Source organism: Rhamphochromis longiceps, linkage group LG16 (assembly GCF_057381845.1).
Source record: "Rhamphochromis longiceps isolate RC_006_pf linkage group LG16, R_longiceps_female_GT1.1, whole genome shotgun sequence".
Classification (NCBI taxonomy): domain Eukaryota; kingdom Metazoa; phylum Chordata; class Actinopteri; order Cichliformes; family Cichlidae; genus Rhamphochromis; species Rhamphochromis longiceps.
Genome location: NC_140572.1, coordinates 34,576,823 through 34,590,302, shown reverse-complemented (window position 1 = coordinate 34,590,302; position 13,480 = coordinate 34,576,823). Strand labels below are relative to the sequence as shown.

The window sequence follows — 13,480 nt, the reverse complement described above, 5'->3', positions numbered from 1 at the left end:
TACCACCGTGCAGATGCATTGATGTTTTTATTAATTAATGCGGAGCTTGTTTCTATTGATTGTCTTAAATCATCCAGTGTGGACGATTAAGCTGTGCTGATAAAAGGAAAAAAACTGTTAATGAATATTAATGACGCAGACTTCTGTTGTAACAGAGCCAGCCTGTAATCAAATTATTGTACGCCCAGCTGAAAACACGGAGCCATCCCATGGGAAGTGTTTAAAATTGGATTTGTTCAGATATTCATATAAATTTGATCAAATTGGGGACGTGATGTTTTAGCTAAACACCAGCCTCACGTGTACTTTAACCTCAGTTGGAGGACGGTGGTTAAGCAGACGTGTATTCAAGTGTGTTAAACAGTACAGCCAACTCAGCAGTTTATGAACATGTACACAGACATGCAGACACAGAGCCATGTTAAAAGTTTAGTGATTATTGAGTTCAAATTGTTCAGCATGAATAAACATCTGCTGATAAAGACCTTGTGATAGAAGCAAAGGTCCAGAAATAGCTATTGAGCAGAGCTTGGCAAGGATCTACCGTTTATTTTGATTTAATCCCAAAATCACTTCTGCTGCCCCCTGCTGGTAATACTCAGCAAAGCAGCATGTGTGTTCTAATACAGCGGTCCCCAACCTCCGGGCCTCGGACCGGTACCGGTCCCTGAGTCGTTTGATACCGGGCTGCGAGACTTGAGGCTCAGGTGTGAAATGTATGGTTTTCAGGGTTCCCATTTGAGTAACATTTGTTAAACACTATGTAACCTTACAGGAAACAACTAAACTAGTGTTTTTGTTGGCTGTTTTAAAGGTGTTTATAATTAACTTTCATTTTTGCATATTTTCTCGATAATTTTAGTTATGACATCATGGCAGATTTCTGTGTATTTTGTTGATATGCACTGAAGTTAGCTTGCTAACTAGCCATTGCTATCCTATACCTTTGTGGCTTAAAGCTGTGTGGAGTTGGTTACTTATCAACTTGTCTGATGAGTTCACAGACGTCATAGGTTTTTCTTGATTATTATAATCTCAATATTTCAGCAAAGTCTCAGGAAAGATTTGTTGAATATCAGTATCTCATTGTTGACGCGACAGCTTAATTACTTAATAATAGTTAGTTTTTAGCAGTGTGCTAAAGTACAGTGTTTTGTCATTTGTGTCGAATTCTGTTAAAAAAAAGACATGTGAGCAGTTCGAACGTGACTCTGTATCATAAGCAAATTACACAAATTGCACTTTGACATCAAATATTTTTCTGCACTCTGCTGCTGCCCTGTGTCCTGATTCTGTTTGTATCTTTTGCAGATTCAAGAACTGGAAACGGAAAACTCTGAACTAAAGAAACAACTGCAAGAGCTTGAAAAACAGCTGATGATAGCACACGTACCTTCAGTAAGAACAAACTGCGTAGCATGCCAAACTTCAGTTTAGAAAAGTAGATTTTACAGAAGAAAATGAGACCTTAGACTTTGATTTCTGTCCTTTTCAACAGCAGTTACTGTAGCCACGGGGAACAATAGAGTGACTGCATTACAATATCCAATATCTGCAATATCCATCTAAAACTACCTGAAGTGTCTGTTATACCAGACAAAGCAACGCCACTAGAATCAGCTGAATTGTTGAGTTGTACAAAACTGCTTTTGTTCCTTTTGAGATGTTTAATTCAAAGACTTTCATTATGTACGAAACAGCTGACTAATGTAATAGCACTCTTTAATAACATAATCTGTGATTCAAGCATTCTGAATGAGCCAGAAGTGCACAACCTAAACCGTCGTTTAATTCTAAAAGATTCCTGATTTAAACTTAAATTTAAACTGTTGAGTTTTAAAAGTACTTTTAAGGACAGCTGGCTTTGCTGATTGTGTTTGTGCGATTAAATGCACGACTCCGGTTTGGAATGACCAGGCCTATCTGGAGGCAGGCAGCAGGGGTCTGTATCTGAAGCAAAGCAATTACACACCTGATTGGTCTGATGAGGAATGCGATACATTCAGCATCTAATTGGGGCAAATGCCAGCACTTGTGACAGCCTCCTGAGAATGCAATTACCCACAGCTCCCCTATTCTACAACACTGAATAATATTGTCTCTGTCTCTCTCTTTCTGGTCATTTCCTGTCTGCGATCTTTTTCTCAGCCGCTGCACATAAACGCAGCTAATGAAGCATACATGCTGCAGAGGCCGTCCTCTCTCTTCTGGTGCCACAGCATCAAGTCGCTCTCCTGTCTGGAAATCTCCTCTGTCACTCTCACTCCTATGAGCTCACCGGAGTCCAACCTGTCCACCGGGCTACTAACTCCTCCGCCTGCCAAACCCGCTCTCCTCCCTCCTAAACCCAATGAGGGCTGCAGCATCCCGCGGCCTCGCGTAAACACCCTCCGCTTCTCTTTTTCTGTGCTGTCTCTCTGTCCCTGGAGCCTTGTTATCTCCTGCCTTTGTCTGTGTGGTGCTTGTGCTTCGTCTTCTTCTTCTTCCCTTGCTTTGATGCAAAAAAAAAAAAAGAGAGAAAAATAGCTGTGTAGTTTGTGCATGGGTGAACTTACAGGTCTCTGCCGGTGGCTCAACCATTACTTTGTATGCAGGCGGGGAGTATCTCAATGAAGCCGCAGTCGACAGACATTTTTGACATGGTTCCCTTCTCCCCTGTGACACCACTGGTGCCCACACCAGCCAGCAACGGCTGCCCACCCCCTCCACCCACCACATTGCCACCAGATATAAGTAAGTGAAAAACTTATTTTCATTTCGGTGTTTTAACCCCTCCCCCCTCGATGTGCCTCCTTGATCATTACAGTGTTGATCTGCTCTGTGCATGTAGGTAAAGATTTGTTTGGTGCAGAGCCGTTTGATCCGTTCACCTGCGGGGCAGCTGATTTCCCTCCAGACATCCAGTCAAAGCTGGATGAGATGCAGGTGAGCTCATCACTGTGTCTCTTTCAGAAGAATTGCAGGCAGGCTGCTTAAACTGTGAAACTGTTTTCTTCTTTTTATTATCACAACCATTACTTTGAAGATTAAAGATTTTCCCCTTGCTTTCGTAAATAAAGGCTTTGCGCATCACAAGCGACGCCCTAGCTGAACCTAGTAACAGACTCCAGTTGTCTAACCGCAGTGCACACCGCGGTAATTGCCTCCACATCAGTTCCACCATACAGTACACACTTTATTACAATAAATAATGTTTGAGTAGAAAAATGCAGTAGCAATAGAAACAATTTGTGTGGAATTATCTAATGAGGAAAGGTTTAGTGACTCATCAATGGGTAACAGTAGCTCCTTTATTCATTTTAATCAGAAGACACAGAAACACTAATGTGTTCATAAAAGAGTGTGTTAATTAAAAGTGTTTAGTGTATCACTCTGTTTTCCTGCCTGCATGAAAATGTCGTGATATTACAGCAGAGCGAGTTCAAGCAATTGTTGTTGTGGTTGGGATGGAGCCATAAATTAATATTGTAGTCAGATCTGTAATATAAAAAAAAAAACAATGGTGCTTATTAGAAATAAACTTTTGCTTTCAGACTGCGTCTCAAACCTTTGTGGGGTTTGCCAAAAACTGAGAGAGCTAAAGGAGCTTGTGTTCAGTCATTTAATCCAAAGCGATAAATCGGGATTTGAATATATGATCTCATGTATAAGATAACAACTTTTTTTTGTTAAGTGTGTGAATTTATCTTACACCCACTGTAACTGATTTGTGTTAACAGACAAATGCACGTTCTTGTTAAAGGTCAGTGAGTGCAGAAGTGGAATTAATTGGATCCATCATTTCCTAACAAACTACAAAAGTGATCCTGAAATAGTTTCCTTTAGTCGGTGGTATTTATTCGCAGGGCTTCCTGTCCTGTAATTGGTAATTATTAGAAACACACCTCGCAGCCTTGTTAACAGATGAGACTAATTAAGTGGATTTGTAGCGGTGCTTTTTTTCTGTTTGCAATAGCAGGACATGGGAAAAAAGGGTTTGAAAAGCTGCTGCAGCTTCTGTTTTCGTGCTGTCACACAGTTATCAGTGTAGTTACACCATGTTCACATGAATCTGTAAAAACCCCCTGAAAATGACAACATTTGCTTTAAAAAGTTGTGACTTCAAAACTGCGACATCCAAGGTTCAGTTTGTTAAACACCTGTTGAGCTTTGGCAGCGTGTCGCCAGTAGGAGGCAGCGTTGCTCTGATGTTTCTCTCCTTCCTGTTCTTTCTCTTCTTAATGACTAACAGCTGAACGTATCTCTTTCCCTCTCTCACTCGTAGCGGCAGAGATGGTTCGTAGTCCTTTACCCTCTGCTTGTGCTGTTGTGTTTTCGTCTTGCACGCTCTGAATGCAGCTGCACGCGCTCACATTTGCAGACTGCACCGACGCTGCCAGTGCATCTGTGGCAGCTTCATTAGCTCAGCTTTCTTCATGACTTACTCTGTGTCTTTTTGATTAACAAGAACAAATACGCACTGCTTAAGCTTGAAAATATTTGTTTTGCACATAAACAATGTTGGGGGTGCATGACGGCCTCATTTGCAAAATAAGCTCGACTTACTTTGATCTGCTGTAATTGAGTTTTCCTATTAGGATTCATGCCTTGCCGTTTCTGATCTTGTCTAAAATGCATGACCCAGCATGATGCGGTGTCAGTAGCGTTTAGCTTGTCTTTGCCTCTGAGGTTTTTCCAGCGGGCCTGAGTGTCTATAAAAGCGGCCCTGTGTGGCTTCATGTCTTCCAGGAGGGGTTCAAAATGGGACTAACCTTAGAGGGCACCGTCTTCTCTCTGGACCCGCTAGACAGTCGCTGCTGATGCTGAGAAGATGAACCCTTCGAGGTGCACTTTCAACCCGTTTGTATGAAGAAGAAGTGCCAAAATCCACTCCACGGTCGAGTCAAGATGTCACAGTTTTCATCTTGAGGTTTATATGCATTTGCATTTAGATTGGTTTTCGATATTTCAAGGTAAACTCAGATCCATTATAGTAAAGAGCTATTTTTGTAATAAAAAAAAGACAAAAAATGCGTATGGAGGTGTTAGTTTTGAGTACCTTTGCTTGCACAGGAGGAGACAGTTGTAAATAGTGGATATGTTCAATGGTACACTCTGTGGCAGAATTTTCATATGTGTGTATGCACCGTTTGAATTCTGTATTGTCAACACATTCCTGTTTGTATGCCAAACACAAGCTGGCAAGAAAAATAAATGGAATCTATATTGTGACAAAACCTTTGAGCTTTTAACATCGCATATTTTACTCCACATTAATTCATACGTTATGTAGTCGATTAATCCAGCCTGATATTTTCTTTTGTTTTTTTACTTCAGTGACCTTTCCGCTCTTTGTCCTTTGTTCTGTTCAGATTTTGACCAGATTGAGTTGCCATTTCGGTGTTTACCTTTCATTTTCTGCTCTTTTATCTCTGTCCAGCCAGTTCTATTCCTGTTATTTCACTTTTGGTTGAATTGACTTTGCTGTTACAGATATTAAAGAAAATCCTACTATGAAAACTGCTCCTCACTCATTCTTCTGTGTTATATAATTTATATCTGACTTTATTTGTATGTGGCATTTGTTTATGAAACATTTTCTTCAAGTGGCAGAACTATTATAATGCTGTAGGCTCGGCTAAAGCACAATGACGCCCTTGAATTTTTCCGAGTGCCATCACGACATTTTGTGTGCGATTGCCATCAGCTTACAAAAGGGAAACATGAAAAAAAATGGAAGTCCTCTTAGCAATAGGAAGTACAGAGTCCATATGTTTACATGTCACTGCTCTGTTCTGCAATATCAAAGCCTCTTTTAGCCAATATGCTTTTGTGACTTTTAAGTACATATAATGAGCTTTTAAGAGTTAAGATTTAGGTCTGTAACAGCGGTATTGTACATGGTAGCTGCAGTTAGCGTGGTTAGCTTTCTGCAGGGTGTGTAATACTGCTGGACTAATGCAACTAAATATATTGACGTTTTCTCAGGATAGTAAGTTAACATTGATAGCATCTCCTCCTCCATAGAACCAAGCTCATTAATGCTGCTCAGTGAAAGCTTTAACTGATGCAGAAGTTGGGGGTTGTTGTGGAACTGTGCTTAGCTTGCAGGTGTCTCTTCACATTTGCAGTAGAGGTCTTAAAAGCTGATGTAACTTAATCACATTGATTACATGTTGTTCTCGTCTTTTTCACTCACTAATACAGAATGTGTCATTTTGCTAGTTAAAGTGCAAATGCACACTAACAACAAGGATTTGATCCCTGTTTTTCTCTCTTGCTGAAGTCACAGCGGTCACAGACTGTGGCATTACAAAAATGATTTTGACCGTGTGCAATGAACTTACACTCTCAATGCCTTTGATATGGTTGCTTCAAAGACTGGTGTCAGGTCTGTGACCACCTGCAGTTAGTTATCAGAGATAAGACTGGTGATGCCTTCTGTCTGCTGTCAATTTGCTATTGAATATGGCAATTTCATCCAGTCTGCTTGGGATAGTACGGCAATTAATTATGATAAATTGTGAAATCTACAAATTGCCATCTGCATACACAGAAATTCACATTAATTACTTCTATTAAGAGTCCAGCCAGAAACCTGAATGGGTAGATTTTAAACAGAAGTTCCTCCACAAATAGTGGTGTAGTTGCTGCAGAACAGCATGTTAATTGCAAAAATGACAGAGGTATTTTTGCAACCTTGCCTTTAATCACCTTGCTTTTGCCCAATGATCAGACCCAACAAATATACCCCCCCCCCCCCCCCCATAAAATTATGAATTATCTTGCATAATTAGGCTGTTGAGTTTCTTTACTCATTTCAGTTATTACCAACAAAATAGTTGCATGTCTAAACATCTGGGAATTACCCAGATGATTTTATTTATTTAGACAGAGATCCCCTCCCCCTATGTTCAGCATAAAGTTACGCCGATAGTTGCCTCGCACCAAGACACCTGTGCAATCGCCTTGCAATCATAAGTGGTCACCCAAAAGGTTGACATTGCACAATGAATGAACCTCTGGGCAAGTAGCTGATCACTCCAACTACTTGAAATTCATCATAAATACAAAAACACTCAATGCAAACGCCGAACAACCCAGTATCTCTTCTACTTTTACTCAAGTGTGACTGAGTTTTAACCAAAGAAATATACCACAAATAAAGAAACTTAGTCACTTGAATTTAGCAATAAATGTGTTGTGTCACTTTCTAACACTTTACCCTAAACACCTTTTATGTTCATCATATGTTTTCACCATAAAATGCTTTCTGCATACAAAGTTATCTATTTGTGCCCAGGTAACCTTTTTACTTTTTTTGCCAACCTGTCACGTTCCACTAATCGGAGTCCTTTGCTCCCATTAGTAATATCTCTACCTTGGGAATGGCTCCTTTTGTGTTCAGTCTTTAGCTGCCATATCACTGCTACCTTCTGTGAATGTCCCATGAGCTATAACTATGACATGAGGTGCAATAGCTCAGATTAGGTCCAGTGTCTAAACAGATTTTCCTCATATATAAGATTCACCTTAACCACTGGGGTGCTTAAGCACATCACCACAGGCAGGGAGAGAGTGATTCACTCAGTTGTTGTCCTAATTCTTCAGTTGCTACAGTTGTGCTGTAAAAAAAAAAAAAAAAAAATCACATCTGATTTTCTCTTTTTCTTTTCTCTTAAAACAAAGTTTCAGGTCTCTTGGGGCTGCTATCGTAGACAATTTATAAAGATCCAAAATGAAGTCTACTCAAACAAGAACAGGCAGAGAGAAGTATTTTCAATATTTATTTTCAAAGGAAGAAACGCATCTGCTTCCAGTGTGGAACCCCCCCTCTTCCTCCTCCTTCTCCTCCTCTCTGCCTTGGGGGTGTTTGCAGGCAGCCATGCCTTGCATAATTCTAACAAATCTATAATAAATATACTCAAATTCGAACCAAATGGTCACAAGAGAATTAAAAGCACAGTCAAAAAAAAGGAAAGATGTAAAACAAACTGTTCACATTGAAAACTTTGTGTAAAAAGTAAATTAAACTAAATATGAATTTAGGTGCAAAACTGGCCAACGCAAAGAGCCTAACTATACCTGAATCAATATGACAAGAGCTTAGGGGGATTAACAAGCATTTAGTTTAATTTGTTGCATAGCAAAAAATAAAAATTAAAAATACAAAGCAAACAGGCACACTCAGCCGTCTTATTCTATAAAACTGAGTATTAAAAAAAAGGATTTCAAGAGCATATATGTCCAGGATACTTCAAAGGGGGAGCTGACATGCATAAAAATCGAATACTCTGTGCTACCTTTTAACTGTACCATAATTGTATAATTGAAGGGGGGGGAAAAAAGAATTACAAATCACCACACATCACTCACATGACACCTCATTCATCTCCCCATTGTTGACAGAGAGATCTTTATTGGCATCCCCAAACCCTGCCCTGTACCGCGCAGCTGGGAGAAGATCACAACGGTCACACTACTTACAAAACAGCACCTGTGTGAAACAAAAGATTTACATGTAGTGTCATGGTGTTCTCAGTTCCGGTGACGAGGTAGCTAACACTGAGTGACTGACAGTCTTCATGCGTCTTTAATGTTCTACATGGTTGGTACAGAGTTTTGAGTAACTAGATACAGACATCGGTTCATCAGAACTCTCATGAGAAAATACCTGCGCCAGCGAACGCATAAGCGGCTGTATTTGTTTCCTCAATAGCACCACAAAGATGTTTTATATTCAGACAATGAAGTAAAAAAACAAAAAGAAAACAGAGAAGTCTCTAAAAAAATTAGTAGTGGTGGGACATACGTCGTAGTTTCAGTGGAAACGTTCTGGGCTTACGAACAGCAGTCATAATAACAGTTTAAAGCTTCTATGTTCTTTGGCGAAATTAAAGGGTAAGATCTTTGGACCTCGAAAATGCACAAAGCTTGAAGTCAAACATACACAAGACGACAGAGGAATGATTCTGATTTTTTTTTTTTTTTTAAACCAATTTTTCATGTAAATTCCAAAACAAATCTTTGCCGTCTTGAACTGGGTCGAAAGGCACAATAAATATCTCGCCACAGGGCCACAACAGTCCTCGGTACTCGTATGTACAACGTGGCTGATCGCATCAGCTGTCAGTTCAACAGTCTAAGGGATTCTCCTCGACACTTCCCTTCCCTGCTGACGCCTTTACAAGAAGCACACGGGCCCGATGTCGACGCCGAACTCTTGATCCCGGCCGCCAATGTCCACGGGGGCAATATCCACAATGGGAAGTCTTGCTGTTTTCTGTGTCCTGTACTCAAACACGGTCTTGCCCCAGTTGCCATTTGCTTGCTGTTAAAGAGATAAAAACACAGGTTCGTCAGTGAACTCTGTGAAGAGAAAGGCTTTCAAATCCTGAAATACATCTAATTCCTCAGTTTGTTCCCTAAGCACACTGTTCATTTTGTGTTCGTGTTCATGCACATACACTCACCTCCTGCTATAAATTAAGCTGAAAAACTCAATTTGTATCAACCCTGATAGAATCTGTTAGAAACTGCTGCCTACTTTCACACCCAGCAGACACCAAGCATCATTATGATTTGACTGATGAAGACCTGTCCAGTATTAACTCACTACTCAATCTTCATTGTCAGGCATGTGTTGAACTACAACAGTTGAAACGCTGGACTTACTGTGCAGGAGTCCTCCACCACTGTGTATCTGAACCGGTTGTTTCCCTCTGCTTTGAGCTCTAGGTCGTTGGAGCCTTTGAGGATCACGGCTTTCTTTAAGTTGCCCGTCTTGTCATCCATGTAGCCCACAGAGTTCTTGCAGTGGTACGTGATGGTCTGGGAAACCTCTTTGGACAGCAGGCGGATGAAGGTCATCTGCACTGCGACGGTGTTTGATGGCTGATCTTTGTTGCCATAAGCAAACTAAAAGCACAAATTTGTACAACATGTTAAGTTCTGGATTGATTTAAAAATGCTCTCACACACACAGACACACACAACTAGTGTGTAGCTGCTCACATGTGTTCCGCTGTTCATGTCGGCTCCAAACCACACAGGCTTGTTCCTGGAGGAGGTCCACCACACTTTACGAGGTATGCTGGATGGGTTGGCAGAGATGCAGGTCTCTCCAGTGTCCATGTTGCAGTGCACTTGAATGGCATCCTCTGCACTGCCTTGGTTTGGATCCACCCAGTACTCACCTACATCACAAAATGGAAGCATTGAAATAAATTGCACTTCCAGAAGTAGGGATATACTAAGTCAGTGTCTACATGAACGGACCCCTGGGGCTAACAATTGGTATTAAAGGCACATATCTGTTTCCTTGAGCACTTAAAGGGTACATACAAGCTCCCAAGCTGTAAATGGTACCATTTACAGCTTGGTATATACCATAGGTATATACCATTTCCTCAAGTTTTTAGGATGACTGTATGCAATTGGCCTCCTTGGAGACAGACCTCTGCTATAAATTCTGGGTGACTTCCTTCCCGAGTTATTGGGTTCTCAAGATTTTCTTAAAACTTGAGGTCACGGAGATTCAAACTGTCCAAGGTTTTAGTAGATGCAACTACTGTATCAATTTGAAAATCCTAAGTCGCCTGTTCTTGAGTTATCACATTCACACGTGTCCTGCTTCCTTATTCACAAGGGGTCATCACAGCATGTTTGATCTGGCAGACTTTTTACACCAAATACCCTTCCTGATGCACCCCCGGATGGATTTGTGTCCCCTCCTGGGATCAAACTGTGGATCTTTCTCTTGTTAGGCGCATTATATTTCATTATATCCCAGCTGGACTATTGTAACTCCTTATACGCTGGAGTCAGCCAGACCTGCCTGGCAAGGCTGCAGTTGGTCCAGAATGCTGCAGCTCGTCTTCTGACACATACTAAAAGATGTGAACACATTTCCCCGGTACTTGCCTCCCTTCATTGGCTCCCTGTCCGCTTCAGAATTAATTTTAAAATTTTATTGTTGACCTACAAAGCCCTGAATGGACAGGCTCCCGGGTATTTGTCTGACCTCTTGCAGACTTATACCCCCCTTAGATCTCTTAGATCAAGTGATCTTTTGCTTTTAGCTGTACCAAGGTCGAGGCTGGTTCATAGAGGTGATCAAGCATTTGCAGTCGTAGCGCCTAAGCTGTGGAATAATTTACCCCTATACATCAGACAGGCTCATACTGTCAGTCTTTTTAAATCTTATCTTAAAACGCATTTTTATTTACTGGCTTTTAATACAGCATGAGAGTTATTTGTTAATTCATATTTTTTGGTGTTTGCTTTTAATACTCTAAGTTGTTTTATTATGCATGTTGTATTCTTGTACAGCACTTTGGTCAACGCTCCTGTTGTAATTAAATGTGCTATATAAATAATTAAACTATTAACTATTAGACTATATGTGTATAAAACTATACTCGGGAGCCTTGACATTACATGCAGGCAACTTTAGTTTGTGTGTCAATATTTACATCAGCAAATGGAAAAACGCTGCAAATACACACAAAACACTATAAAGTGAGGAAAAAAACATCTTACAAAGCGCAAACAAGTGTTTCTGGGGACGTGATGGAAACCAAAACATGTGAAGGCTCACACTGAGACATAAACGAAGAGGAGGGTTCATCAGTGTTGTGAGCTGGAAAAAGTGTGGAGGTAAAACATGATTTAATCACCATTCATAAAATGCTGTGGCTACATGTTTGCTATTAGCCATTTATTTTTTAGCTTGTCATTTCCGCTTCTGCTCTATCACGTTATCATTTCCTAAAAAAAAAAAAGATTTGTTTCATGATTTTTAAAATTTCTTGTTTTTAGATTTTGCAGGTTTTTTAATTCCTGTTGTGTTTTTGCAGCATTTTCCTATTTGCTGGTGTTTTCCCAAGTTGCAGTGTATTTGACCTCTCAAGGCCACCATAGAAAAAAATTTACATTCTAATAAAGTCAAATCTGTTTAAATGTCTCCCCTCACTCACCGCTCTTCTTCATGGGGTAGCACCTCTTGAGGTCGTCACAGGTCCTGGCAGGATGTTTCTTGCTGCCGTCTGGGCTCTTCATGTTGTCGATCTGGCTCTTGAGGGCTTTCAGGGTGGCTTGAACACCGGGGTCGACGGGCACTATGGTGGAGGCATTGCTGTTGGGCAGAGCTTCGTCCTCGCTGAACTCAGGAGGAGGTGGCCCAGAGTCGTAATCCTGGGGGCCGCCGAATAGGTCATCCACAGCTGCCATGGGACGTCCGGGAGGGCCTGGAGGACCTGCGGGTCCGGGTTCTCCGGGAGGGCCCTGCGGGTTTTGGAATAGTAGTGTGAAGACTGTACTCTTTGGGGTTTTTATTTACACATTGAAATTTTGCCCATCCCCTATTCCCTATGTACCAAACATCTGTTGAAAAGATGTTCTGCATTTTAACAAACATTCTCATCTGGCTCCTTTTTATGAGCTTTGCACACACTTTTTGCTGCGTAATGAGACAATACCTCTGGTCCAACTTCTCCTGTGATCCCACGAGTTCCTGGAGGTCCCATTGGTCCAGGCAGTCCTATGTATCCTTCTTTTCCAGGAGGCCCGATAGGTCCAGGAGGTCCCTAAATCATAAGGAACCATTAGCCTCAAATATGAGAAATTAATTCCAAAGTTATAGCTGATATGAAGATTATTCTCTTCCTCAACACGAATGAATCGGTGGCAATTACCCTCGGTCCACTGGGTCCAACAATTCCTGGAGCTCCCTGCTCACCAGTTGTGCCCTAAAAGCAATAAATCAAATTTATTAGTCTGTTTAATGCACTTTAACTCGATGAACACAACCTATTGATGATACTCAAGTGGGAAAACTCAGCTAATGGTACCATTTGTTTTGTTCAGCTGAATTTCTGTGAAACAAAGTGTCCACTTTAGGGCACTGCCAAGAGTAAAGTAAATACACTAATCTAGCTTATAGCTGTCAGTAACTGGGTCATGAGGGGTGGGTTGATGGGATAATGACAGACAACATTGTTAGCAAAAAACGGAAATGAAGCTGCACTCATTTACAAGCGCTGCATTAAAATGAAAGAGAATTATGTTCAAATAAAAAATTAAAGATCCTTTTGATCACTGTCTGATTTGCATTTCAGAGCGCGGTTGGCAAAGGTGGAATAACAGAAGAATACTCCACTGTACTGTATGCAGTAGGTTGGAAAGCCTCTGAGATGAAGCAGAAGTCATCAGAGTCAACATTATCATTTTTACTTACTGGAGGTCCGGGGAGACCCTGCAAACCAGTGAAGCCTCTGTGTCCCTTCTGGCCTCTCTCTCCATGGTCACCCAGGTCACCCTTATCTCCTCTCGGCCCTTGGGGTCCCTGAGTTATAAAAGATTTAGGGTATTTCATAATTACGGTCATGAAATGATGAAGATTGCTTTTACTGCTGTTCTGCACTGAGATCCGAATGAATGTTCATTGAAAGCTATCTGAAAAGGTAATTTACTTTCATAAAACAGATAGTTTCACATAACC

At 41.0% G+C, this 13,480-nt stretch overlaps 2 protein-coding genes across 7 annotated transcripts in view; one reads left to right on the top strand and one right to left on the bottom strand.

Moving 5' to 3' along the window:
• Nucleotides 1–5,499, top strand: part of gulp1a (GULP PTB domain containing engulfment adaptor 1a) — a 94,341-nt gene extending 88,842 nt beyond the window's left edge. For 5 of the 6 annotated variants that reach the window (XM_085384199.1, XM_085384200.1, XM_085384203.1 and 2 more), the window contains 5 exons: nucleotides 1,312–1,398; nucleotides 2,149–2,379; nucleotides 2,595–2,733; nucleotides 2,831–2,925; nucleotides 4,729–5,499. In XM_085384199.1, the coding sequence (XP_085240325.1) occupies nucleotides 1,312–1,398; nucleotides 2,149–2,379; nucleotides 2,595–2,733; nucleotides 2,831–2,925; nucleotides 4,729–4,800 (624 nt within the window). In that variant the 3' untranslated portion in view covers nucleotides 4,801–5,499. The remainder of the gene's footprint in view (nucleotides 1–1,311; nucleotides 1,399–2,148; nucleotides 2,380–2,594; nucleotides 2,734–2,830; nucleotides 2,926–4,728) is intronic. The other variant, XM_085384204.1, reaches the window with a different exon arrangement.
• Nucleotides 5,500–8,361: 2,862 nt separating this feature from the next.
• col5a2a (collagen, type V, alpha 2a) overlaps nucleotides 8,362–13,480 on the bottom strand; it is a 43,966-nt gene continuing 38,847 nt past the window's right edge. The window contains exons 48-54 of the mRNA XM_085385060.1: nucleotides 13,217–13,324; nucleotides 12,675–12,728; nucleotides 12,459–12,566; nucleotides 11,958–12,264; nucleotides 9,994–10,175; nucleotides 9,655–9,897; nucleotides 8,362–9,310 (exon numbers count right to left, since the gene is read on the bottom strand). Coding sequence (XP_085241186.1) covers nucleotides 9,164–9,310; nucleotides 9,655–9,897; nucleotides 9,994–10,175; nucleotides 11,958–12,264; nucleotides 12,459–12,566; nucleotides 12,675–12,728; nucleotides 13,217–13,324 — 1,149 coding nt within the window. The 3' untranslated portion in view covers nucleotides 8,362–9,163. The remainder of the gene's footprint in view (nucleotides 9,311–9,654; nucleotides 9,898–9,993; nucleotides 10,176–11,957; nucleotides 12,265–12,458; nucleotides 12,567–12,674; nucleotides 12,729–13,216; nucleotides 13,325–13,480) is intronic.